Source organism: Anopheles funestus, chromosome X (assembly GCF_943734845.2).
Source record: "Anopheles funestus chromosome X, idAnoFuneDA-416_04, whole genome shotgun sequence".
NCBI lineage: Eukaryota > Metazoa > Arthropoda > Insecta > Diptera > Culicidae > Anopheles > Anopheles funestus.
The window spans coordinates 13606412-13634313 of NC_064597.1; the positions used below are offsets into that span (position 1 = coordinate 13606412).

The window sequence follows — 27902 nt, forward strand, 5'->3', positions numbered from 1 at the left end:
AAAAAAACACGCAACCGTCACAATTACGATTGCGAACAACCCTGCACGAAAAATAGTCACTCACGTGAGTGACCGTGAGAGGGGGGGGGGTCCATATTTCAGACTTTAGCCGATGTTTTTACTTTTCATATAAAGGTATTGGAAGAAATACCGATGACATTACAAAATCATCTGAGAAACGCTGCATTAATTGTAAACTTAAAAGGAAAAGTAGATTACACAGATACTGATAGTAGCTAAATTAATGTATTTCAGACTAATTCTTCACACTAGTGATGGGCGCTCCGGGGTGCGCCCACGGTTCCGGAGCCGATTCCGAAACCGAATTTCGCTTTGGCAGGCTTGATTGTTAGGCAAAGCGAGAAAGCATGTTGTTCTGACCTACGAAGCTGTTGGTTTGAATCCGGCTTCGGAGCCGTTGTTTCGGAAGCGCCACCTGTTCCGGAGTCAATTATAGTTCCGGATCCGGATTCGAATCTTTTTGTTCCGCCTAATAACTTTTTGGAGCTGTGGAGCCTTTTTTCCATCACTACTACACACTGACACACTGAAGTATTGATGTTCATTTGAAAATGCTGCTCCCGATGGCATCACTTGTAACAAACCAACAAAGCAACTGAACTCTTCAACTGCGTTTTAATTAACTTGTTTGATTGAATTTAATAGCTTTCAAAATTCAATACTCGGAACTCAGATTTTAATTATTTTGCTCCGGAAATGGTCTAGAATAGTGTTCCATAGCATCATTTTTTTGTACAACAGTTCACTTTGTTGAAAACTGTCAACCTGTTTCTCATCTAAATCCCTCGAGTAAACATGAAAGTGAACTCAAATGAATGTGCATGAAAATCGGCGCCATATCTCCCAGAGCGATCATATTAATATAAATTTCATCGAAATTTGAACAAGTTTTTGCGCGTTCGTAAAAAGAAAGAAGTGTAAAACTTACCCCATCCGAGGTCCACCCTGCGTCAGATCGAAGACTTGGCGCGGGTTTAGCAGCCACTGGAACTTTTGCAGCAACTTTGCGCCCTGGTTACCACCCGATTTCGGATTGATGAAGACAAGCACCGGTGTAATGTTCGCTGTCGGTATTGGTTTGATCACAAATGTGCGCGGTTCCCGCGGTATCGACACCTTCTTGCCTGCCTTTTTCTTTTTCTGGGGCGTTTTGCGGAGTGACGATTTGAAATTCCCCTTACGCGGCAGCTTGACGATCCATGACGGTGGTACAACGATGCTCCGGTGGGCACCTGCGTGTGTGAAATGTGCAGCAAAAATGGCGTTTTTAGTTTGCTGAATCAATATTGCCGATGGACAATGGATAGACTCGACCGTACTTACCAAGCGTACACTCTTCACCAATACGCTCCGGATTGAAGCACGCCTCCTTGTTGTGGTACGAAGCTTTGCACCAAGCGCAGGACAATGCGACAATTTCTTTCGAGCTGAACGTTAGTTTCGCTTGTAGGGACTGTGTTTGGTAGGGAAACAAAAACATAAAAACATAATTTAAAATATCTTATATGAACGGCGGTTCGTATCACTACATTGCAGAAATTGCAGGGAAAAGTCCATCAACAAACATAATTAAACATAATTTAATGAAATAAATAACTTTTTTAATCATGTTTCTATTTTTATCTCTCAATTCAATCAAAAATAATTTCGATACATCTTCTTCTTCTTGGCGTAATGACCTTTCAGGTCTGGTTTAGTTTACCACTAAGTTAGTTTAGTTTAGTTTCTGGTTCGGACGGGATTTGATCCCCGGCCCTTTCGATTTTTCGATTTTTGATTTCGATACCTAGAATTGTATTAAAATTCATTTTCTAATGAAAGTTATTTTCAAACATAGCAAACATATAAACAATCAATTACATTTTTGAATGTTCTTTCCAATTTTCTGCCGGGAAATCAAAAGGGTCAATACCCATTGTTTCATAATTTTAAAAAGTAATCTACAATTGAAAACATATAAAAGCTTCAACCCGATTAAGTCTTTCGGAACTTCAACAACTGTTCGAAATAAAAAAGAAAAAAAAGATCCAAATTAAATGTTGCTTACTCGAAATTTTATGCTGAGGTTCTTTTATAAGCCATACAAATGTTATACACAAATTGAAAAATTTCTGTTATGCGGCATTAAGCGATAATTATCCCTTTTCAATGCATTTTCTTCCCTTCAATTGCATCGTGCTATTAAAACGATAGAACTTTAGTAGAGAGTACTTTTCCATCCCCGGGTAAAATTGACAACAATCACTCAAGGTATTAGCGTGCAAAGTAGTTTCTCCGGCCAAGAACCGTACCAATTAGCGTAGGCAGATTGACTTCCAACATATTAGTCTGCTGGAATGTGCATCGCGATTGGGGAAGATATATTAGATAACGCGGCCAAAGCGCAGCGTTGGTGGATTGCCACCGCTAACCGAAATTACTGTTACACTAATGCGTAACTAATTATAACTAGCGATTCATGGCACATCCACTGCATGATTGTTTTCCGCGATGCTGAATAAATAACACTCCAATTAAAGTGCTAACAAATAACACTCCAATTAAACGTTTTACCCATAAGCAGCATCTTGTACATGTTTACAAGCATACATTTAGGCGCTAATTATGGTTTACCCCAGGCATGAGCAACCTGGGGCCCGCGGGCCGCATGCGGCCCTCGAGGTGGTTTTAGCGGCCCACGAATCTAGCTTATTAAGAATTAAAAGAGCAAATTACCCGGTCAATGCAACACTCAAAAATAAAAAATAAAAGATTTTTAAACATAATTCACTTTTCAAAAATACAGCCATGCGTCTAGTCCGAAAAAGTTTGTATACCAAATGAATTGTGTGCACACAATTTTTGACGCGGGTAGGCAAACAAACATGCTGCTTGCTAAAAATCAAGTGCGCCGAGTAGAAAAAGTGTGCGGCTAGTCTAAACTGAATAGAAAACCCGTATTAAATTGACGTCCCTGTGCGGAACGTGTTTGTATAATCACGGTAAGTGGCCATGCAAATCCTGGGTAAGCTGTGATGTAGATGGTTGCCGCCTAAAGCATCACACGTTGCTCCACTCCACGGTAGCCACTTAAGGGACAGTCAGCACATGTGCAACACACTCTCATGACACCTATGCCATGAGGGTTCGTCATACTCATTAATCGATTAATCAATAGCCAGAGATTTGATCGTGCATGGCCAGAAGACACCGCTCACGCTACAAAGGACAGGACAAGTAAAAAGAAACGAGCCAAATTCCGAGCTGGTACGCCTAAAAATTTCCGGAAGGGACAGAAATAAGCAGTACAAGCTAGAGAACATTAGTACGGTCAGCCGTCTCATGCTTCCAACACAATCGTTTAACTGAAGGAACGGTTCCTACACCTCAAAGGGCTACCGATGCAAAACTACACACTTGCGCAACCACAGCTACTAATCGGACTGGACAATATTAGACTTGGCGTTTCACTAAAGCTCCGTGATGGAAGATCGACAGAACCCATTGCTGCTATGTGTCGACTAGGCTGGGCAATCTATGGAGGAGGGAAAGCGCGCACAACACGAATAGCCGTGGTAAATTTACACGTTGCAAAACCGTCAGATTGTGACAAACAGATTAGCGAACAACTAAGAAGCTCGGCGCATATTCCAATCGGACGTTTCGAATGAATTTCGGCATAAATTGCGACCTATTTTTCGTATATTGAAATGTTTGCTGAAATTTCTTCCGAAAATCAGTCGATTTCTCCAATCGGACGTTTCGAATGAGCTTCGGCAAAAGTTGCGACCTATTTTTCGTATACCGAAATGTTTGCTGAAATCTTTTCCGACAATCAGTCGGTTTCGCCCAAACAGCAGGAGGACTGCAGGATTTTTGCTGTCATCGTGCGAATGTCTAGCAAAAAGCTCAATTTCAAATTCAAAGCAAAAAAGCTTGTCACAGCCGTTGCCACACTTTTTTTCTATGTGTGGCGGTCGATCGTCTTTTTTTTCTCTTGCTTGCTCCTCCTTATTTTAGTATTTGTTCGATTCGCGAGTTCTGTTCTGCGCTGGTGTGTCTTGCATCGCGTTCGTTCGTTCGCTCTGCCTATGGCTTGTCGGTTTGTTTCGTTTTGACTAGTGGTATAGGATTTAGACCGTACTATTATTTCATGGTTAGGGTATTCTCGCGCGATGTGCGCAAGGGTAAGTATGATTAGTCATATACTGGAGTGATATTGCCAGCTCGCCCATGTGTGTTTTCTGCAAAGATAGTAATGGTAGGAAATATCGGGAATCGATCCCAGACTTACATTTGGAGGCAATTTACCGTGGTGTTTCAAGCGTCGGCGTACCGATGGTACCAACAATTTGGCGCCAAAAGGATTGATACGGACCAGGTTTTGTTCTACGTGCAGTACGTCGAACAAAGTACCATCAGCTGTTCTGTTATGGTTCTATTGCTGGTGGTGCTTCGTGCGCGATGCATCAACATGTTGTGGACTGATGTGAGCAATAATGATTTTTAGGTTGGTGTTTTTTGTACGAGTGTTTTTATTTTTCAACATAGAATGGCGATCTTCGCACACGGACCGTTTTTACGTAGCTTTAGTTTGACGATTTTACAATGATATTTGTTGAATTATGTATGGGTTTGTTGTTAAAATAAACATTCCTTTTTTCGTAGGCTTTCGTGACATCTAATATGCAAAGCCATACCAGAACATTATCAATCGTACATATTCTTGGCTCTTGCTTGATACCGAATAGGATCATTACAGATGCCGCGAAGTACATTCATGTACAGTGTACTGTTAAATGTTTCATTGCGTTTCAATTTCTACATGCGCCTTTTATTTAAAGTGCCTGAGCATCTTTTGCACGGCATCGATTGCGCTGGTAAGAAGAGAACGCTAGAGAATGTTCCGTGTGTTATGTTCAGCTGTGTTGTGATATGTTTTGCACTTAATATTAGTTTTCCAGGAAGTGTCGCTACGGTCGCATCCTACAGAAACAGTTTGGCTCACGGGCTTAGCTGGTGTAATGCAATGCAATGCAATGAGCAATTGAATGAAAGGATCGATGGCAAATGAAATGTTGTGATCAGCAACTCTGGCTGGCAAAGACAAGCATTAGAAGAATGCTTCGCGGAACACTGGCCACGCAATCGATTTGTATTAAGAGAAATGCAAACAGAATTCTTCTTCTTCTTCTTGGCTTAACGACCTTACAGGTCACGCCGGCCATTTCTGGCTTACTAGACTTATTTTACCACGTAGCCGGATAGTCAGTCCTTGCTACGGGGGGACGGTCCGGATGGGATTTGAACCCGGTCCGGCCGTGTGGACTGGCGCCGTTTATCACATGCACCACCGGGCCGCCCCTCAAACAGAATTATTAGACATATTAAACTGATACAGCTGTTTATCTTTCACAACACAAAGAAAGCTGTAACGTGTTCCAAAATATGCTATGAAACATAAACATAGCTACATTAACACAACATAGCTGTGTATATATTCCAATTCACAATGACTTCCAATGTTGTTTTAATTGTATTGTTCAGTCTATTATGACTATTATTCCACAACCGTGTGAAGCTGTGGTACGTTCTTCAGAACGCCTTGTCACAAATAGTTTGCGCATTATTTCATCGGTTGATCATGCCATTCCGACAAGCCATGCATACATTCCTTAAGATAAAAATATCGTTTGAATCATTGGGATCACCATGCATATGCTTCCATTCATATGATACGACGTATACACATGATACAAATGTTGGGATAATTCTGTAGTGTGAGCATATAACGAACTAGTACTTTGGGGACTCTTTATTTCACGGTCGTATAATCAAATCGGATTCCAACGCCCAAAACGTCTATTAGCTCTCAACAAAATCGTGGTAGAAAACAGTAACATAAAGAGGCTTCGATCATGTTTGCTGTTGTTTTATTTTTGTATGATGTCTTGGTGCATTCGCCTCTCATAATATGGACTAATAATTTTGTTAGTAATAATGATAAAAATTAGGAAAGCAAACGTACAGCGATTCATCAGCGATTCTGTATACGATCCCGCGAACAACTCGGATAGCTTCGATTTGTTGTTGTAAACCAATGCATTTGTTGTTCTTGTTGGTGTTTAGAGTAGTCTGACAACCGCACGGATTGTACACTTTTGCATCGACGGTAGAACGAGCGTGAGTACGAGCAAGAGGGCATAACCCAAGAGAAGCGAACAGCATGAGAAAACTCATCAGACTCGACTCGAGCTTTCTGACCGTCTTTCGCTCAGTGTCAGTGCGAGCAGGCACGGAATATTTTTTAGAGGGAGACGTTCTGTCATTGCTCTTGACAAGTCGAAACTTTTTGCTTGGGATAGAAGATGACGTCTTGACATTCTCCTTCTCTTCAAACGAAAGCATACAACGTATTTTTCGAGAAGACCATATTCCTAAGAAACGAGAGGTGCTGAAGGTTGTAATGAGCTTATTCGATCCCATGGGGCTTATTTCATTCTACCTTGTGCACGGGAAAACTCTCATTCAGGACATATGGATGAAAGGCATCGATTGGGATGATGAAATACCGGGCGACCTGCAGCAGCGATGGCGAGAGTGGACTAACCTGTTTCCGCACCTAGAAGGATTACGCATTCCACGATGTTATTTTCCCGCACCTGCCTCGATAAGGCTCGATGACATACAGTTGCATGTGTTTGTCGATGCCAGCGAAACAGCGTATTGTGCCGTAGCTTACTTTCGTTTGGAAATCGATGGAAAGACCCAAGTTGGACTTATTGGTGGGAAAACCAAAGTGGCACCACTGAAGACAATTTCTATATCGGAACTCGAACTGACAGCGGCCGTGTTAGGGTGTCGAATGCTGACTAATATAAAAGAGCAGCATTCCTTCACGATACATCGTCATTACTAGAGGAGTGAGGCTGGCGTCTGCCTGGCATGGATAAAATCAGCGAACCCAACACGGTACCAACAGTTCGTTTCAGTGCGTGAAGGAGAGATACTAACAACAACAGACCCGCGAGACTGACGATGGGTTCCCTCGAATCTGAATGTTGCAGACTTGTCTACAAAGTGGAATACTGGTCCAGAACTGACAAACGAAAATCCGTGGTTCACCGGTCCTCATTTCCTGCATGAACCAGAAGCACGATGGCCAGTGAAAGAATCGGTTCCTGAATCCAACGAGGAAGCACGGGTGACACATCTACACATTCAGCAAGCGGTTCACCCAATTGATTTGTCGCAATTCAGCCTTTGGAGCAAACTTCTTCGGTCCACGGCATACATCGTGCGGTACAAAGACAACCTGAAACGGAAAGCTGATGGCCAACCGCTAGAGCTCAGGGTGCTGAGACAAGAGGAACTTCGGAGAGCGGAGCAATCACTGTGGAAGATTGCACAGAACGAGGTCTACCCGGACGAGATTGCTGAGCTACGTAAAACGAAAGGTGAACCGGAAGGACGACACCATGTGGTTTCCAAATCCAGTCCTATCTACAAGAAGTGGCCTTTCATGGACGAGGACGGGATATTAACACTTTGACAGCCGCACGCTGCGCATTGTCTACTTCACTGGTCGCCGGCACCGTTTGCGCCGTTCAAAGCACGTCTCGCGGGCTTGGTTTGTTATCATCAGTATCTTTTTCGTATATTCGTAAATTTAAAGCGATTTAAAGCATTACCAGTCCGAGTTACATGAATAAAAATATTTTTTTTCATCGCATTGAGCCCAAGGTTTGAACCATTTTAAAGAAAAACACAAAAACCCATACTCGCTTCATTACACCACTGTGGTGTGATCGGCTTTCAACCGATGTGTCTACCATCACACCACAGTGGTGTGATTGGCCGTCAAAGTGTTAAGGATGAGAAGACGAGTTGCCGCATCAAGCTACACGAACTACGCTAAGCTAAGTACCCTGTCTTACTTCCAAAACATAATCATATTACGTTTCTCGTTGTAGGTTGGCACCATATCCAGTACCGGCACGCAAATAGAGAGACAGTGGTGAACGAAATTCGCCATCGCTTCGACATTCCGCACCTCAGAGCTTTGGTGAAAAAGGTGACGGACGTATGCGCGTACCGCAAAGTGATGACGGTAACCCCACGGCCACCGCCTATGGCACCCCTACCAAAGATGCGGCTGGCAGCGTTTGATAAACCATTTAAGTATACGGGTTTAGATTATTTCGGTCCTGTGCTGGTCCGAGTAGGGCGAGCAAATGCGAAACGTTGGATAGCACTATTTACGTGTCTAACAGTTGTACGAGGGCTGACAATAAAGTAAGGTCTCCAACGCTGCAACTTCGCCGGATCACGCGCTAGGCGAAATCTGGCAAAACCGCCGTGTTCCTTGGTTCCCCCACTACCACATTGCTGCTGGGTGAGGTTTCCCCGACCGCTCAGTCTTGGCTGAGCAGCCGTCAACGATGGAGGTACCCCTCGCGTCAGCGTCCAAGTGCGAATTGCGTTCTGTAATACGTTTTTTGAGTGCGAAAAAGGTGACACCTATTGAAATCCATCGTCAACTAGTTGAAGTTTACGGGGAAAAGTGTATGGACATAAAAAACGTGCGTGAGTGGAGCCGCGAGTTCAATTCCGGGCGCACTAATGTTCACGACGAGGAGAGAAGTGGCCGACCGTCGGTCTCGGATGCGATTGTTCAAGCAGTGGAGGCAGAAATGGTCAAAAACCGCCGTGCGACAATTAGGGACTTGGAAGAGAAGCTTGGAGGAGTGTGTAGCAGCGAAACAATCCGTCATATCCTTGTGAACAACTTGCAGTATCACAAAGTTTCTGCCCGATGGGTGCCGAAACAGCTGACCGAAGACCACATGAAGCGGCGCGTGGAATTTGGCTGGGACATCATCGATCACCCTCCCTATAGTCCCGACGTGGCCCCAAGTAATTACCACATGTTCCCCGCCCTGAACAAACATCTCGGAGGGAAGAAGTTTGAAAGTGACGCGGAGGTTCAGAAAGAGGTCAACACCTGGCTACGCGAGGCGGACGGAGAGTGGTATTCTGCCGGCATAGACAAGTTCATCGTGCGGATGCGCAAGGTGTTGGAAAAAAATGGCGATTATGTAGAAAAGTAGCCAAGACCTTAGCCTTTCCAACGGTGTATCGCTTTTTGTAAATAAATGTCATTTTCTATGAAAAAAAAATTGGAGACCTTACTTTATTGTCAGCCCTCGTACCTTCATTAAGTACCGAATCGTGCATTATGGCTGTTAAACGTTTCATTGCTAGGAGAGGAACACCAATCAAATTTTGGTCAGACAATGCCACTTGCTTTCAAGGAGTTAGCAATATGCTCAAAACCGAGATCGACGACGCTTTAGCTTTAGCTTTTACGAGTTCTTTCACTAGTTGGAATTTTATTCCACCGGTTACTCCGCATATAGGGGGCGCTTGGGAGAGACTTGTTAGATCTGTGAAAACTGCGATTAGTACCGTGATAGATGCGCCGCGTAGGCCCGACGATGAAACGTTAGAGACTATCTTATTAGAGTCAGAGGCGATGATAAATTCAAGACCGTTAACGTACATTCCACTGGAATCCGCCGATCAGGAGTCGTTAACGCCGAATAATTTTCTGCTAGGCAATTCAAATGGCGCGAGACAGATTCTACCGCCCGATGTAGAACGAAAAGATACTCGTATATAACCTTTCAAGATATATAACCGAACAGTTTTGGCAAAGGTGTCTAAAGGAATATATTCCGGTCATTACCAGGAGAAGTAAATGGTTTAACGAGGTAGAAGAGTTGAAACCGGGAGACGTTGTGATGATATTAGGGGGCACATCGAGAGATCAGTGGACTAGGTCGAGGACGGTCGAGTTAGAGAGGCTTTGGTACATACGTCGAACGGATTACAACGGCGATCAGCGAGTAGGCTCGCTGTTTTGGACGTCTTGGAGAGTAGTGTAACCCACCCACAGAAAGATCCCTTCAATAAATAGGATGCGTTCGCGGGCGGGGGTATGTTGCGACGAAATCGTTCGACGCGCCTGTTGGTTTATCACCCCTGGTCGGACGAAACCGATACAGGGCGAAAAAGGCCGAAACAGGCTCCGCGATAGGGGATCCGCAGATCGAAGCAAACAACCAGTGAGTGAAGAACGAAATCAGTGAGATCCGCATTAGAAAGCAGAAAGGGGCGAGAGAAGTAGGAAAAGAAATAATTGATAAAACGAAATAATGTAATAAAATTGTGAATTTAGTTTCAGAACCGCACGCAAGCGGTTAGAGAAAAATCAACCCTACAACCTGCAAAACTTATATTTCGTGTACCTAACCTCGCTGCAAACCTCGCAAATGTCGGAATCTATACCGCCGTTATTAAAATCGTTACTGGTGCGTCAGTTAAATTCAAAACCTGGTGTTACGCGCCACCGTTGTAAACGGCCGGCTAATAGTTTAATTTCAAACGAACGTGCTGTTGCGCATTTCCAGCGGACTAGTTATATTTCCGTACCAATCTGCCGGACCATATTATGTGTCCATTGTTACATTGTTGTACGAGAATGAAATTTAATTCCACTACCGCCACTAGAGCGAAATGTTTTTTTTGTGTAAATAATTCGGTTTAGCTACTGCGATGTGCGGCCTTCCCATGACACGTTAATATTAGTGACAGCTGGTTGGGTGGCTCTGGCTGAAAATTCCCATTTATTTTGTTCCTACCAAGTATTCCTATGAAACCCCCACAATAGAATTGCGCCACCGCTAGAGAGAGCGTGTACAAATCTGTTTTCTTCCAATAATGAAGATTCACAGCAAAACGCTCTACCAACTCGTGCTCCGTTTTGTATGTCACGCAAATCACGCATTACAACTCAAGCCTATGCACAGTGGTCTGGATTAGGGTAGTGGACGGACAGCTTATTACTTTTTTAAACATATTTTTCCAGAAATTTGTCAATTACCTACCCTTAATTTTATTCAGATATGTACAATGTTTACAAATTTACACGAATGAAATTTTCTGACAGATTGTCCTTCTGCCTGACTAGTGTGCCTTGCATTTTGAAGATACCGTACAAGAAAAGTCTTGTTGAGTTTTGGTTTGTAGTGTGGCAAGGAAAGTGGTATGACACGTGCTAAAACTACCATTGAACCATGTCCTACACAGCAAAGCACGCCCACACTTTCACATTGAAACGGACAGGAGTCTTTTTTTTGTTTTTTGGGGGGGGGGGGGGGGGGAGACAAATATCCTGCCTGTTTCCCAATGTTCTCCCCCATTCAAAAGACAGCGAGCTACTAGGCCGTACTTAAACTCCAAACCGGAGCCCAAATTCGCTCGATACTGCCCCATTGCATCGAAAACCATCATGGCATAGGGCAGCTCGATGGTGAGGGGGGCAGCGGCAGCCAAGGGGGTGTTAAAATCCCAAGCCGAAAAACCGACAGAAAACTGTCAAAGGCAGCACGAACGAGCAAGAACTGCGGGTAAAACGGGAAGCGAACGTACCACCGTGACGATAATATTTGTAAAACATATCAATTTTACATTTTCAATAGGCAACAGCGCTGAAAACACTGTCCCATAGCGAGCGTACGAACGGCGGGTGTGCGTAACTTTTTGCACCAACAAAAATAAGAAAAATGCCCACTAGTACAGCTCCGAACAAATTTCGAGATAAATTTATTTTGGGGATATTGTAAGTTTTTATTGATTGTTATCATTTATAGGTGTACAAAATGCGTTTTTGGATTAATTCAGACCAAAATCACCAGGTGGCACTTGTTCCGTTTTGTCGGAAGGTTTTTTTAGCTTTCTGTTGTGGTATGTCGACCGAGGACGATTCCGAGAAATAACCGCCACAGCGGAGTGAGTGTTATTTCTTGGGCTTGCACACGGGTGCAAGTCAGTTCATGATCGATAGCAGTAGCGATAAATCGCCTGAAATATAGTAATATAGTTGTTCTTGTGCTTTATGATCGGTGTGCAGTACCATTCAGCGTTTCTCAGATGATTTTGTGACATATTCCCATTTTGAATTTCAGTCTGACAGCAGGGGTCGGTATATGTATACTGATTAGAGATGTGCAAAGTGAGTAAGAGTGAGATAGTGAGTTGAAACGTTGTAGTGAACGAGTTTCGTTCACTCATCACGATGAGTTTTAGCGACTCTTTTTTCATTTACTCACTCATGAGTGTAAGCATGTAGCCGTGGTGAGTCGAGTTGCTAAAAGAGTAAATACGTGAGTTGAAACGAAAATGAGTTGAAACGAAATTGAGTTGAAACGAAATTGAGTTGAAACAAAAATGAGTTGAAACGAAAATGAGTTGAAACAAAAATGAGTTGAAACGAAAATGAGTTGAAACAAAAACGAGTTGAAATGAAACGTTTGATATACATGAGTTGAAACGCAATACATGTGTACAATACCCAAACTAGCCAAATGAATATACTTCTCGCTCTGCCTAACTATCAAACATGCATAAGCGAACAAGCGGGCTAGACTGATCGGCATTGACATGAAACGGGATACTTATTCGGATATTTATTATCCTACTCACTCATGAGTGTATTCATTTGGCTAGTTTGGGTGTGGTACACATGTTTTCCGTTTCAACTCATGTATATCAAACAATAGGTTTCAACTCATTTTCGTTTCAACTCATTTTTGTTTCAACTCATTTTTGTTTCAACTCATTTTTGTTTCAACTCATTTTTGTTTCAACTCATTTTTGTTTCAACTCATTTTCGTTTCAACTCATTTTTGTTTCAACTCACGTATTTACTCTTTTAGCAACTCGACTCACCACGGCTACATGCTTACACTCATGAGTGAGTAAAATGACCGAACCGGGTTTTTTATGACTCCGAAATGAGTAGAGATGTGCAAAGTGAGTAAGAGTGAGATAGTGAGTTGAAACGTTGTAGTGAACGAGTTTCGTTCACTCATCACGATGAGTTTTAGCGACTCTTTTTTCACTTACTCACTCATGAGTGTAAACATGTAGCCGTGGTGAGTCGAGTTGCTAAAAGAGTAAATACGTGAGTTGAAACGAAAATGAGTTGAAACGAAAATGAGTTGAAACGAAAATGAGTTGAAACAAAAATGAGTTGAAACGAAAATGAGTTGAAACGAAAATGAGTTGAAACAAAAATGAGTTGAAACGAAACGTTTGATACACATGAGTTGAAACGCAATACATGTGTACAATACCCAAACTAGCCAAATTAATATACTTCTCGCTCTGCCTAACTATCAAACATGCATAAGCGAACAAGCGGGCTAGACTGATCGGCATTGACATGAAACGGAATACTTATTCAGATATTTATTATCCTACTCACTCATGAGTATATTCATTTGGCTAGTTTGGGTATGGTACACATGTTTTCCGTTTCAACTCATGTATATCAAACGGTTGGTTTCAATTCATTTTCGTTTAAACTCATTTTTGTTTCAACTCATTTTTGTTTCAACTCATTTTCGTTTCAACTCATTTTTGTTTCAACTCATTTTCGTTTCAACTCATTTTCGTTTCAACTCACGTATTTACTCTTTTAGCAACTCGGCTCACCACGGCTACATGCTTACACTCATGAGTGAGTAAAATGACCGAACCGGGTTTTTTATGACTCCGAAATGAGTCGATAAACGAGCTGACTCCTTATACCGACTCATTCACTCTGAGTTGACTCACTGAAAAGAGTCGTTATTCTCATCTCTAGAAATGAGTCGATAAACGAGCTGACTCCTTATACCGACTCATTCACTCTGAGTCGACTCACTGAAAAGAGTCGTTATTCTCATCTCTACTAGTAATACACGTACCAACACATTAGCATGTTCAGTTGCGGTCTTTTCACATTAGTGATGGGAATTCTTTGAATCCACTTCGACTCCGACGTATAAAAGCCGGAGTATACTCCGAAGTAATTGCTCCGGATTAATCTGGAGTAACTCCGGAGTAACTCCGAAGTTTACTCCGAAGTAATTGCTCCGGAGTTAATCCGAACTCCGGAATATCTTGGAGTCGGATTACTCATGGCAAAAATGTAGCGTATTGTCGTTCTTCTGGACCGTTTGCATTACTCTACGCATTTACCGCTTATGTGATCATCAGTATTTTGATTGTGGCAACGAGATAAATACGAAATGCCCAGCGGTCAAGCTTTCATGCGTTTCTCCTCGTTTCATCCCCTTCCAACCCTCGTTAGCCTATACATTTGCGTGTCAACACACGCTATCTCTGTTTTTTCGTTCGTCAAGCATGTTCTTGTCTCGATCTTTTCACACTTTGCCGAAGTTCGACGTGCTCCGCGTTGTGTATTTACACACCGAGCTCTGGGAATATTTTTGTGTGTGTGTAGAAATTTTACAGACCAACACATTTGCACATTTTCCAGCAAGTGAAGTGTAAGCGAGAAATTTGTGAATAAAAAATACAATAATTTAACAAAAAAACATTAACAAAAAAACATTAAACAATTAAACAAAAAAAAAACTTTCCATTGTGCATAGCCAATAACGCACCCATACCTACGCGGCTACCGCGTTACACACTAACACTTGCGCAAAAAAGCTCTTCGGATGACGGGCTTCAGACGGGCTTCAGATTGACGTCCTGAAGCCCGTCTGATGCCCGCTTAACGAAGAATTTGACCGCTGGGCCGTCTGAAGTCCGCTTAACGAAGAATTTGACCGCTGGTGTCCGTTTTTTAAAATTTTTTTTATATGGACTTTTGCAAAAATTTTCTGAATCGCGTTCGCTTTAAATATTGTAAATTAAATTAAAAAATCGAGTGCTATTTATTTATTAAAAATACGTACGTGTTGTATACAATTATTGTGAATGTCAATATTATTTTTAATACATAAAAATCGCTGTTAATTAAAAAAAATCCCATATCATGGACAAATGCATGGCTGCATTGTTTATGAATTTATTACTTGTATGTTAAACTTGCTTGAACAAGATGAATTAATTAATAAATTAATTAAATGAGTTAATTAGAAAAAAAATTAGAGTGTAAAAAATTAGAGTTAAAAAATATTAGATAGTCCACAGCACAGTGCTCGATCCCTTTTGGAAGCTGTGTTGGAATCGTGGTTATGAATACCTGTATATTGAGGGTACGGTGACGATCATGAAACGAGAGAAAAGCCGCACACGTTTGATTATCCGTATTCGAAGAGTTTTACCTTTATGCTACTCGAAGCTGCTTCTAATTGGTGCTATCTGACTTCTTAAACTCGATCCCAATTGTATTTTGCCCGGTGTGTGACGCGGTGGGCAAACACATCTTCGTTCACCTATTTATCTTGTTATAATTTCTTCTGGTTACCGGAAAAAATTATAACAAGATTTTCCAGCGTCAAACACACAAGAAAACAAAACGGACAAATCTGCGGTACTGTTAGCAACAGCCGTTATTTGTATCACAGGAGTCAGCAGCATCTTGCCACGAGCTTTCTTGATGGTCCATTGTTTTGAAACATCTCACTGCAAACATGACACATCTGGCAAGTCACAGGGCTTAAAAAACTTGCCTTTCTCATCAACTTCATCAAAACAATAAATTTACTATTTAGTAAAATTTACTTTGTTTAAATTAATTTAATTTAATTCGAAATTAATTTCCCGCTACCGGCCAGATTGAAAACATAAACAAACCTTGCACGAGAAAACTTAAACAATCTTGAAGTCGCGCTAAACTCGCAAAATTTTTTGGGAAAACTGTGCTACGATTGTCGCGTTCGCAAACGCGACAATTGCTAAGCATGTAGGCACGGGGTAAAGTTCGAAAAAGAGAATGGGAACATAGTTGAATACTGTTATACAAATGGGCATAGTGTTATACAACCGCGATCTAAATTTGCCTCATTCAATAGGTCCGGATGGAAATTGATACTCGGTTCTGTCGTGTTTAACTGACAGAATTTACTATTCATTCGAGAACGCAATCTTTTTCGAACATATCGAAATGAAATTCCCGCCATAAGAAAAAAATATTTTTTTCACTTTGCGTCTCTACTATACCAGTATAAATGCAGGACACCACAATTAAAGGTACAATAGCATATTTACATATGATTTCAAATGATTTTTCTTCATTTCATGTTTCATGGAAGATATGTTTAATTTTCGTCTGAGTCTGAGCGTCTGAATAAACGCTGAGAGAACCAACTGTTGCATCGCTTCGTATCGTACTGACGACGATGTGCAAACTGTGACGATAGATACCTGTACTATAAATAGTGATGCGCATCGCAGCTTCCCAGTGCTTATCGAATACTGATTCCCGATCCTGATCATAGCCCTATCTCCAAACGGCAATGTATGTGTATGTTGCTTGTTTTGTCGTATAAGGCTTCGTGTTGCGAACCGAACAGTTATTGCATTCGGTATTGTTACTGACTTCGGCTTCGTGTTATGTTTGCCGATAACGCATATAAACGATTTTTTAACGAAACTTTTTTCAACTGAATTGCAACTGTGTAATAATGGTTGCTACTGGCAACCAATGTGGCTCGGAAAAATGGTATGGTTCATCTGCGAAATTGAACAACTATTAAGAATCAGTGAGTGTTTCCTTGGGTTGATGTTACCATCAGTTTGATACATTTGCAATGATTGTTTTTCAGTGATGGACGATAACTTTTTTTCATGTGTAGCATATCTGCTAAACATCTAATAAATATCATACTAGAAATCGTGACAAGCACATTGAAAACTGATGAAAGTTTAGGATTGGTGCAGCAAAACAATTCGTTCGAATTATAACAAATCATATACAGGTAGGGACCGGAAGGACACGTTGAAAAATTCATTCGCTCGGACAATTTAAATAGACCACCCACAACTGGAAGAACATTGTTAAGAAGGTCATTAAATGCAAAACACAGTGCTTGGCAAAACGAAGAAAATTAAATATACACATTCAGTTCGATAACAATATGCAAGAATCTAATTGTACCTAACTAGGAACCAGGCAAAAAGCTAAGCAAATAAAAGTCAAGGAACAGAATAGAAACGGCATTAAGCAACACCCATTAGCTAAACAGGATGCCAAAAGGATATAAACCATAAAACAAGATTTCTTATAAACAAAGATAGACTTTAGACTTATTTTTTGGAGCAGCCCAGTACTAGACAGGTAGCGGCCATGGTCTCTACACGACATGATCGGGTATCAAATTCCATCTGGAGCTAACTCCCGAACGCAGAACTGACTAACCTGCTAAGGGTAAATATATTGACCGTTTATTGACAAAACTTCATGCAAGCTAAACGTATGCGTTTATAAAGGCAAGGGACCGATTTGAGCCATTTTCCATACGAGTTCCGTACAACTCCTTTTGCAGCTTTGTAACAAAACCGTGCACCACACAAGGGTGATACAATTTAACTTATTGTGACACTTCGTAGCCGCCGAATATAGTCCATCTGGCAATTATTGTATAGTGTCCTATCTGGAGAAAGGCCAGAGCGTCAAAGAGCAGAGCTTGTTCTGGGCACGGAACTTGTTCAAGTGATTGAGGCCAGTAAGGCCAGTAGATATTCATACAGAAGGAAGGACTGAACAACCTAGTGAAAAATTTCTGTCCGATTGGCGAAGGAAAACATTTTACCAAAGAAACGGAGGATATATTTTAATCATTTCGAGATCAAAACGGGGCGACAATCGATCAACAAAGCAACAAAAAACAAAACAAATTCTCACTGTAATACCAACTATTAACACTTTTACCATGTTCTGATTAAAGTTCTGTAAATGTAGGGACATATTTGAAAGTTATTATAGTGCAAGCGCAACGTTGTATGTTTTGTTAGTTTCACTGAATGTTTTTGTAATGTATTTTTTAACACATTCTTTCCATAATGTGTTGACAGTCATTAGAAATACTCTGTCGATATCCCCCACAACATTTATTAAAAAAAATATATCGACACACAAATGCGCCCATTGCAAACACATGAGACCTGATTATCTGATACAAATTGTAAAGACAAGTTGTCAAGAACGGAAGATTTGTATTATGAGAGTCAAGTTCGTGATTTGTTGGAAAAATCTAATTTAAGGAAAGGCAAGCTTACATACAAGCAGTCTAGATTTGCATCCTTATACACACACGGAAAGCGGAAACTCTCAAACAACTTTCCGTTGGCTTTTTCTCACGGAAAGGCGCCAATTTCAGAGCGTTTGTAATATTTTTGTTGCATTTTAGTGCATAAACTATTGGATAAGCAAGTGCTGTTGTAAAAACATTGATTTATGAACAATTTTATGTTTTCGCTCATAATATTGCATATGTTTAGGAACAACAAAGAGCCTCGCATATTCATTTGTCCTCTGAAGTTTCTTCCACAATTCCCAAAAACAACTTTTTTGTATGTGTAGGAACTTAGAGGAACATCTGAAAAACCTGAACACCGTTTTGAACACGCTAAACCAAACAGGTTTAAAAAATCAACTAGATAAGTTAGAATTCTTGAAAAAGGAAGTATAATTTCTCGGTTTTATTGATTATAATATAAATAAACACTTAAGTATTAGTTGCGTTTCCCAAACAGTTGATTAACTTTATATTTTTTTATTACAGTACAGTTTTAACAGTACATGAACTCACTTTATTTAGAATGATTCAAAATCACTGGTTTTCATCACAAAATCGAAAGTATAATTATGCCGAGAAGCGCAGTTTAAACATCGTACCGACAGATTCCCGCCGGCAACGATGTCACATTGCAACCTCTGTCTGGTCAACGACGTCAAGCGATACTACTTGATTTCATACCACATCAGACAGCTTTCTGAATCTGACAATCGCATAATCTACATTTCCGCAGCGTCAGCAGCCACTCTATGCAGCAATGTCGAATTAACAATGTTACAACTAAAAGTTTAGCTGATTTTGTACCGTTGTCTACCAATAAATAATTGATAATAATTATTTTTGGTAATTAAATGATAAAACATGCAAATTTACATAGCATATTAGTAACTTGAAACAAGTAAATTAACGAATGAATGCTAACAAGAGTTAAACGCTGTTTAATGCCATAGCTCGAAATAATGCTGTTCGTTTTCAAACTCTTCTAATCAGTGGCGTAAAATGTACAAAGTACAAAGTTTTGGTACTTTGAACACCTAAAATTGCAATCTAGAACTAAACTGTGACTCTTGTATGCTCAAACTCACACAATCATATACAATTGATTGATTGTCATACAAGAAAAAAATTAACAACACCAAACAAACACATTTATTCAATTATCGTTTACAAACTACTTGCCACTGTTTATAATCACGATCACAAGCACCACCAAACACAAACAACTAATGATCACCGTTGGATGCATTTTCACTGACGCACACTACTGGCAACGCTGAGAGAACCAACTGTTGCATCGCTTCGTATCGTACTGACGACGATGTGCAAACTGTGACGATAGATACCTGTACTATAAATAGTGATGCGCATCGCAGCTTCCCAGTGCTTATCGAATACTGATTCCCGATCCTGATCATAGCCCTATCTCCAAACGGCAATGTATGTGTATGTTGCTTGTTTTGTCGTATAAGGCTTCGTGTTGCGAACCGAACAGTTATTGCATTCGGTATTGTTACTGACTTCGGCTTCGTGTTATGTTTGCCGATAACGCATATAAACGATTTTTTAACGAAACTTTTTTCAACTGAATTGCAACTGTGTAATAATGGTTGCTACTGGCAACCAATGTGGCTCGGAAAAATGGTATGGTTCATCTGCGAAATTGAACAACTATTAAGAATCAGTGAGTGTTTCCTTGGGTTGATGTTACCATCAGTTTGATACATTTGCAATGATTGTTTTTCAGTGATGGACGATAACTTTTTTTCATGTGTAGCATATCTGCTAAACATCTAATAAATATCATACTAGAAATCGTGACAAGCACATTGAAAACTGATGAAAGTTTAGGATTGGTGCAGCAAAACAATTCGTTCGAATTATAACAAATCATATACAGGTAGGGACCGGAAGGACACGTTGAAAAATTCATTCGCTCGGACAATTTAAATAGACCACCCACAACTGGAAGAACATTGTTAAGAAGGTCATTAAATGCAAAACACAGTGCTTGGCAAAACGAAGAAAATTAAATATACACATTCAGTTCGATAACAATATGCAAGAATCTAATTGTACCTAACTAGGAACCAGGCAAAAAGCTAAGCAAATAAAAGTCAAGGAACAGAATAGAAACGGCATTAAGCAACACCCATTAGCTAAACAGGATGCCAAAAGGATATAAACCATAAAACAAGATTTCTTATAAACAAAGATAGACTTTAGACTTATTTTTTGGAGCAGCCCAGTACTAGACAGGTAGCGGCCATGGTCTCTACACGACATGATCGGGTATCAAATTCCATCTGGAGCTAACTCCCGAACGCAGAACTGACTAACCTGCTAAGGGTAAATATATTGACCGTTTATTGACAAAACTTCATGCAAGCTAAACGTATGCGTTTATAAAGGCAAGGGACCGATTTGAGCCATTTTCCATACGAGTTCCGTACAACTCCTTTTGCAGCTTTGTAACAAAACCGTGCACCACACAAGGGTGATACAATTTAACTTATTGTGACACTTCGTAGCCGCCGAATATAGTCCATCTGGCAATTATTGTATAGTGTCCTATCTGGAGAAAGGCCAGAGCGTCAAAGAGCAGAGCTTGTTCTGGGCACGGAACTTGTTCAAGTGATTGAGGCCAGTAAGGCCAGTAGATATTCATACAGAAGGAAGGACTGAACAACCTAGTGAAAAATTTCTGTCCGATTGGCGAAGGAAAACATTTTACCAAAGAAACGGAGGATATATTTTAATCATTTCGAGATCAAAACGGGGCTTTGTTGATCGATACAAAGCAACAAAAAACAAAACAAATTCTCACTGTAATACCAACTATTAACACTTTTACCATGTTCTGATTAAAGTTCTGTAAATGTAGGGACATATTTGAAAGTTATTATAGTGCAAGCGCAACGTTGTATGTTTTGTTAGTTTCACTGAATGTTTTTGTAATGTATTTTTTAACACATTCTTTCCATAATGTGTTGACAGTCATTAGAAATACTCTGTCGATATCCCCCACAACATTTATTAAAAAAAATATATCGACACACAAATGCGCCCATTGCAAACACATGAGACCTGATTATCTGATACAAATTGTAAAGACAAGTTGTCAAGAACGGAAGATTTGTATTATGAGAGTCAAGTTCGTGATTTGTTGGAAAAATCTAATTTAAGGAAAGGCAAGCTTACATACAAGCAGTCTAGATTTGCATCCTTATACACACACGGAAAGCGGAAACTCTCAAACAACTTTCCGTTGGCTTTTTCTCACGGAAAGGCGCCAATTTCAGAGCGTTTGTAATATTTTTGTTGCATTTTAGTGCATAAACTATTGGATAAGCAAGTGCTGTTGTAAAAACATTGATTTATGAACAATTTTATGTTTTCGCTCATAATATTGCATATGTTTAGGAACAACAAAGAGCCTCGCATATTCATTTGTCCTCTGAAGTTTCTTCCACAATTCCCAAAAACAACTTTTTTGTATGTGTAGGAACTTAGAGGAACATCTGAAAAACCTGAACACCGTTTTGAACACGCTAAACCAAACAGGTTTAAAAAATCAACTAGATAAGTTAGAATTCTTGAAAAAGGAAGTATAATTTCTCGGTTTTATTGTTTATAATATAAATAAACACTTAAGTATTAGTTGCGTTTCCCAAACAGTTGATTAACTTTATATTTTTTTATTACAGTACAGTTTTAACAGTACATGAACTCACTTTATTTAGAATGATTCAAAATCACTGGTTTTCATCACAAAATCGAAAGTATAATTATGCCGAGAAGCGCAGTTTAAACATCGTACCGACAGATTCCCGCCGGCAACGATGTCACATTGCAACCTCTGTCTGGTCAACGACGTCAAGCGATACTACTTGATTTCATACCACATCAGACAGCTTTCTGAATCTGACAATCGCATAATCTACATTTCCGCAGCGTCAGCAGCCACTCTATGCAGCAATGTCGAATTAACAATGTTACAACTAAAAGTTTAGCTGATTTTGTACCGTTGTCTACCAATAAATAATTGATAATAATTATTTTTGGTAATTAAATGATAAAACATGCAAATTTACATAGCATATTAGTAACTTGAAACAAGTAAATTAACGAATGAATGCTAACAAGAGTTAAACGCTGTTTAATGCCATAGCTCGAAATAATGCTGTTCGTTTTCAAACTCTTCTAATCAGTGGCGTAAAATGTACAAAGTACAAAGTTTTGGTACTTTGAACACCTAAAATTGCAATCTAGAACTAAACTGTGACTCTTGTATGCTCAAACTCACACAATCATATACAATTGATTGATTGTCATACAAGAAAAAAATTAACAACACCAAACAAACACATTTATTCAATTATCGTTTACAAACTACTTGCCACTGTTTATAATCACGATCACAAGCACCACCAAACACAAACAACTAATGATCACCGTTGGATGCATTTTCACTGACGCACACTACTGGCAACGCTGAGAGAACCAACTGTTGCATCGCTTCGTATCGTACTGACGACGATGTGCAAACTGTGACGATAGATACCTGTACTATAAATAGTGATGCGCATCGCAGCTTCCCAGTGCTTATCGAATACTGATTCCCGATCCTGATCATAGCCCTATCTCCAAACGGCAATGTATGTGTATGTTGCTTGTTTTGTCGTATAAGGCTTCGTGTTGCGAACCGAACAGTTATTGCATTCGGTATTGTTACTGACTTCGGCTTCGTGTTATGTTTGCCGATAACGCATATAAACGATTTTTTAACGAAACTTTTTTCAACTGAATTGCAACTGTGTAATAATGGTTGCTACTGGCAACCAATGTGGCTCGGAAAAATGGTATGGTTCATCTGCGAAATTGAACAACTATTAAGAATCAGTGAGTGTTTCCTTGGGTTGATGTTACCATCAGTTTGATACATTTGCAATGATTGTTTTTCAGTGATGGACGATAACTTTTTTTCATGTGTAGCATATCTGCTAAACATCTAATAAATATCATACTAGAAATCGTGACAAGCACATTGAAAACTGATGAAAGTTTAGGATTGGTGCAGCAAAACAATTCGTTCGAATTATAACAAATCATATACAGGTAGGGACCGGAAGGACACGTTGAAAAATTCATTCGCTCGGACAATTTAAATAGACCACCCACAACTGGAAGAACATTGTTAAGAAGGTCATTAAATGCAAAACACAGTGCTTGGCAAAACGAAGAAAATTAAATATACACATTCAGTTCGATAACAATATGCAAGAATCTAATTGTACCTAACTAGGAACCAGGCAAAAAGCTAAGCAAATAAAAGTCAAGGAACAGAATAGAAACGGCATTAAGCAACACCCATTAGCTAAACAGGATGCCAAAAGGATATAAACCATAAAACAAGATTTCTTATAAACAAAGATAGACTTTAGACTTATTTTTTGGAGCAGCCCAGTACTAGACAGGTAGCGGCCATGGTCTCTACACGACATGATCGGGTATCAAATTCCATCTGGAGCTAACTCCCGAACGCAGAACTGACTAACCTGCTAAGGGTAAATATATTGACCGTTTATTGACAAAACTTCATGCAAGCTAAACGTATGCGTTTATAAAGGCAAGGGACCGATTTGAGCCATTTTCCATACGAGTTCCGTACAACTCCTTTTGCAGCTTTGTAACAAAACCGTGCACCACACAAGGGTGATACAATTTAACTTATTGTGACACTTCGTAGCCGCCGAATATAGTCCATCTGGCAATTATTGTATAGTGTCCTATCTGGAGAAAGGCCAGAGCGTCAAAGAGCAGAGCTTGTTCTGGGCACGGAACTTGTTCAAGTGATTGAGGCCAGTAAGGCCAGTAGATATTCATACAGAAGGAAGGACTGAACAACCTAGTGAAAAATTTCTGTCCGATTGGCGAAGGAAAACATTTTACCAAAGAAACGGAGGATATATTTTAATCATTTCGAGATCAAAACGGGGCGACAATCGATCAACAAAGCAACAAAAAACAAAACAAATTCTCACTGTAATACCAACTATTAACACTTTTACCATGTTCTGATTAAAGTTCTGTAAATGTAGGGACATATTTGAAAGTTATTATAGTGCAAGCGCAACGTTGTATGTTTTGTTAGTTTCACTGAATGTTTTTGTAATGTATTTTTTAACACATTCTTTCCATAATGTGTTGACAGTCATTAGAAATACTCTGTCGATATCCCCCACAACATTTATTAAAAAAAATATATCGACACACAAATGCGCCCATTGCAAACACATGAGACCTGATTATCTGATACAAATTGTAAAGACAAGTTGTCAAGAACGGAAGATTTGTATTATGAGAGTCAAGTTCGTGATTTGTTGGAAAAATCTAATTTAAGGAAAGGCAAGCTTACATACAAGCAGTCTAGATTTGCATCCTTATACACACACGGAAAGCGGAAACTCTCAAACAACTTTCCGTTGGCTTTTTCTCACGGAAAGGCGCCAATTTCAGAGCGTTTGTAATATTTTTGTTGCATTTTAGTGCATAAACTATTGGATAAGCAAGTGCTGTTGTAAAAACATTGATTTATGAACAATTTTATGTTTTCGCTCATAATATTGCATATGTTTAGGAACAACAAAGAGCCTCGCATATTCATTTGTCCTCTGAAGTTTCTTCCACAATTCCCAAAAACAACTTTTTTGTATGTGTAGGAACTTAGAGGAACATCTGAAAAACCTGAACACCGTTTTGAACACGCTAAACCAAACAGGTTTAAAAAATCAACTAGATAAGTTAGAATTCTTGAAAAAGGAAGTATAATTTCTCGGTTTTATTGTTTATAATATAAATAAACACTTAAGTATTAGTTGCGTTTCCCAAACAGTTGATTAACTTTATATTTTTTTATTACAGTACAGTTTTAACAGTACATGAACTCACTTTATTTAGAATGATTCAAAATCACTGGTTTTCATCACAAAATCGAAAGTATAATTATGCCGAGAAGCGCAGTTTAAACATCGTACCGACAGATTCCCGCCGGCAACGATGTCACATTGCAACCTCTGTCTGGTCAACGACGTCAAGCGATACTACTTGATTTCATACCACATCAGACAGCTTTCTGAATCTGACAATCGCATAATCTACATTTCCGCAGCGTCAGCAGCCACTCTATGCAGCAATGTCGAATTAACAATGTTACAACTAAAAGTTTAGCTGATTTTGTACCGTTGTCTACCAATAAATAATTGATAATAATTATTTTTGGTAATTAAATGATAAAACATGCAAATTTACATAGCATATTAGTAACTTGAAACAAGTAAATTAACGAATGAATGCTAACAAGAGTTAAACGCTGTTTAATGCCATAGCTCGAAATAATGCTGTTCGTTTTCAAACTCTTCTAATCAGTGGCGTAAAATGTACAAAGTACAAAGTTTTGGTACTTTGAACACCTAAAATTGCAATCTAGAACTAAACTGTGACTCTTGTATGCTCAAACTCACACAATCATATACAATTGATTGATTGTCATACAAGAAAAAAATTAACAACACCAAACAAACACATTTATTCAATTATCGTTTACAAACTACTTGCCACTGTTTATAATCACGATCACAAGCACCACCAAACACAAACAACTAATGATCACCGTTGGATGCATTTTCACTGACGCACACTACTGGCAACGCTGAGAGAACCAACTGTTGCATCGCTTCGTATCGTACTGACGACGATGTGCAAACTGTGACGATAGATACCTGTACTATAAATAGTGATGCGCATCGCAGCTTCCCAGTGCTTATCGAATACTGATTCCCGATCCTGATCATAGCCCTATCTCCAAACGGCAATGTATGTGTATGTTGCTTGTTTTGTCGTATAAGGCTTCGTGTTGCGAACCGAACAGTTATTGCATTCGGTATTGTTACTGACTTCGGCTTCGTGTTATGTTTGCCGATAACGCATATAAACGATTTTTTAACGAAACTTTTTTCAACTGAATTGCAACTGTGTAATAATGGTTGCTACTGGCAACCAATGTGGCTCGGAAAAATGGTATGGTTCATCTGCGAAATTGAACAACTATTAAGAATCAGTGAGTGTTTCCTTGGGTTGATGTTACCATCAGTTTGATACATTTGCAATGATTGTTTTTCAGTGATGGACGATAACTTTTTTTCATGTGTAGCATATCTGCTAAACATCTAATAAATATCATACTAGAAATCGTGACAAGCACATTGAAAACTGATGAAAGTTTAGGATTGGTGCAGCAAAACAATTCGTTCGAATTATAACAAATCATATACAGGTAGGGACCGGAAGGACACGTTGAAAAATTCATTCGCTCGGACAATTTAAATAGACCACCCACAACTGGAAGAACATTGTTAAGAAGGTCATTAAATGCAAAACACAGTGCTTGGCAAAACGAAGAAAATTAAATATACACATTCAGTTCGATAACAATATGCAAGAATCTAATTGTACCTAACTAGGAACCAGGCAAAAAGCTAAGCAAATAAAAGTCAAGGAACAGAATAGAAACGGCATTAAGCAACACCCATTAGCTAAACAGGATGCCAAAAGGATATAAACCATAAAACAAGATTTCTTATAAACAAAGATAGACTTTAGACTTATTTTTTGGAGCAGCCCAGTACTAGACAGGTAGCGGCCATGGTCTCTACACGACATGATCGGGTATCAAATTCCATCTGGAGCTAACTCCCGAACGCAGAACTGACTAACCTGCTAAGGGTAAATATATTGACCGTTTATTGACAAAACTTCATGCAAGCTAAACGTATGCGTTTATAAAGGCAAGGGACCGATTTGAGCCATTTTCCATACGAGTTCCGTACAACTCCTTTTGCAGCTTTGTAACAAAACCGTGCACCACACAAGGGTGATACAATTTAACTTATTGTGACACTTCGTAGCCGCCGAATATAGTCCATCTGGCAATTATTGTATAGTGTCCTATCTGGAGAAAGGCCAGAGCGTCAAAGAGCAGAGCTTGTTCTGGGCACGGAACTTGTTCAAGTGATTGAGGCCAGTAAGGCCAGTAGATATTCATACAGAAGGAAGGACTGAACAACCTAGTGAAAAATTTCTGTCCGATTGGCGAAGGAAAACATTTTACCAAAGAAACGGAGGATATATTTTAATCATTTCGAGATCAAAACGGGGCGACAATCGATCAACAAAGCAACAAAAAACAAAACAAATTCTCACTGTAATACCAACTATTAACACTTTTACCATGTTCTGATTAAAGTTCTGTAAATGTAGGGACATATTTGAAAGTTATTATAGTGCAAGCGCAACGTTGTATGTTTTGTTAGTTTCACTGAATGTTTTTGTAATGTATTTTTTAACACATTCTTTCCATAATGTGTTGACAGTCATTAGAAATACTCTGTCGATATCCCCCACAACATTTATTAAAAAAAATATATCGACACACAAATGCGCCCATTGCAAACACATGAGACCTGATTATCTGATACAAATTGTAAAGACAAGTTGTCAAGAACGGAAGATTTGTATTATGAGAGTCAAGTTCGTGATTTGTTGGAAAAATCTAATTTAAGGAAAGGCAAGCTTACATACAAGCAGTCTAGATTTGCATCCTTATACACACACGGAAAGCGGAAACTCTCAAACAACTTTCCGTTGGCTTTTTCTCACGGAAAGGCGCCAATTTCAGAGCGTTTGTAATATTTTTGTTGCATTTTAGTGCATAAACTATTGGATAAGCAAGTGCTGTTGTAAAAA

General features: G+C 39.6%; 1 protein-coding gene across 6 annotated transcripts in view; it reads right to left on the bottom strand.

The window, feature by feature from the left end:
* LOC125760558 (eye-specific diacylglycerol kinase) overlaps nt 1-27902 on the bottom strand; it is a 145580-nt gene that overhangs the window by 15947 nt on the left and 101731 nt on the right. For all 6 annotated transcript variants that reach the window (XM_049420826.1, XM_049420834.1, XM_049420810.1 and 3 more), the window contains 2 exons: nt 1345-1474; nt 950-1253 (listed from right to left, as the gene is read on the bottom strand). In XM_049420826.1, the coding sequence (XP_049276783.1) occupies nt 950-1253; nt 1345-1474 (434 nt within the window). The remainder of the gene's footprint in view (nt 1-949; nt 1254-1344; nt 1475-27902) is intronic.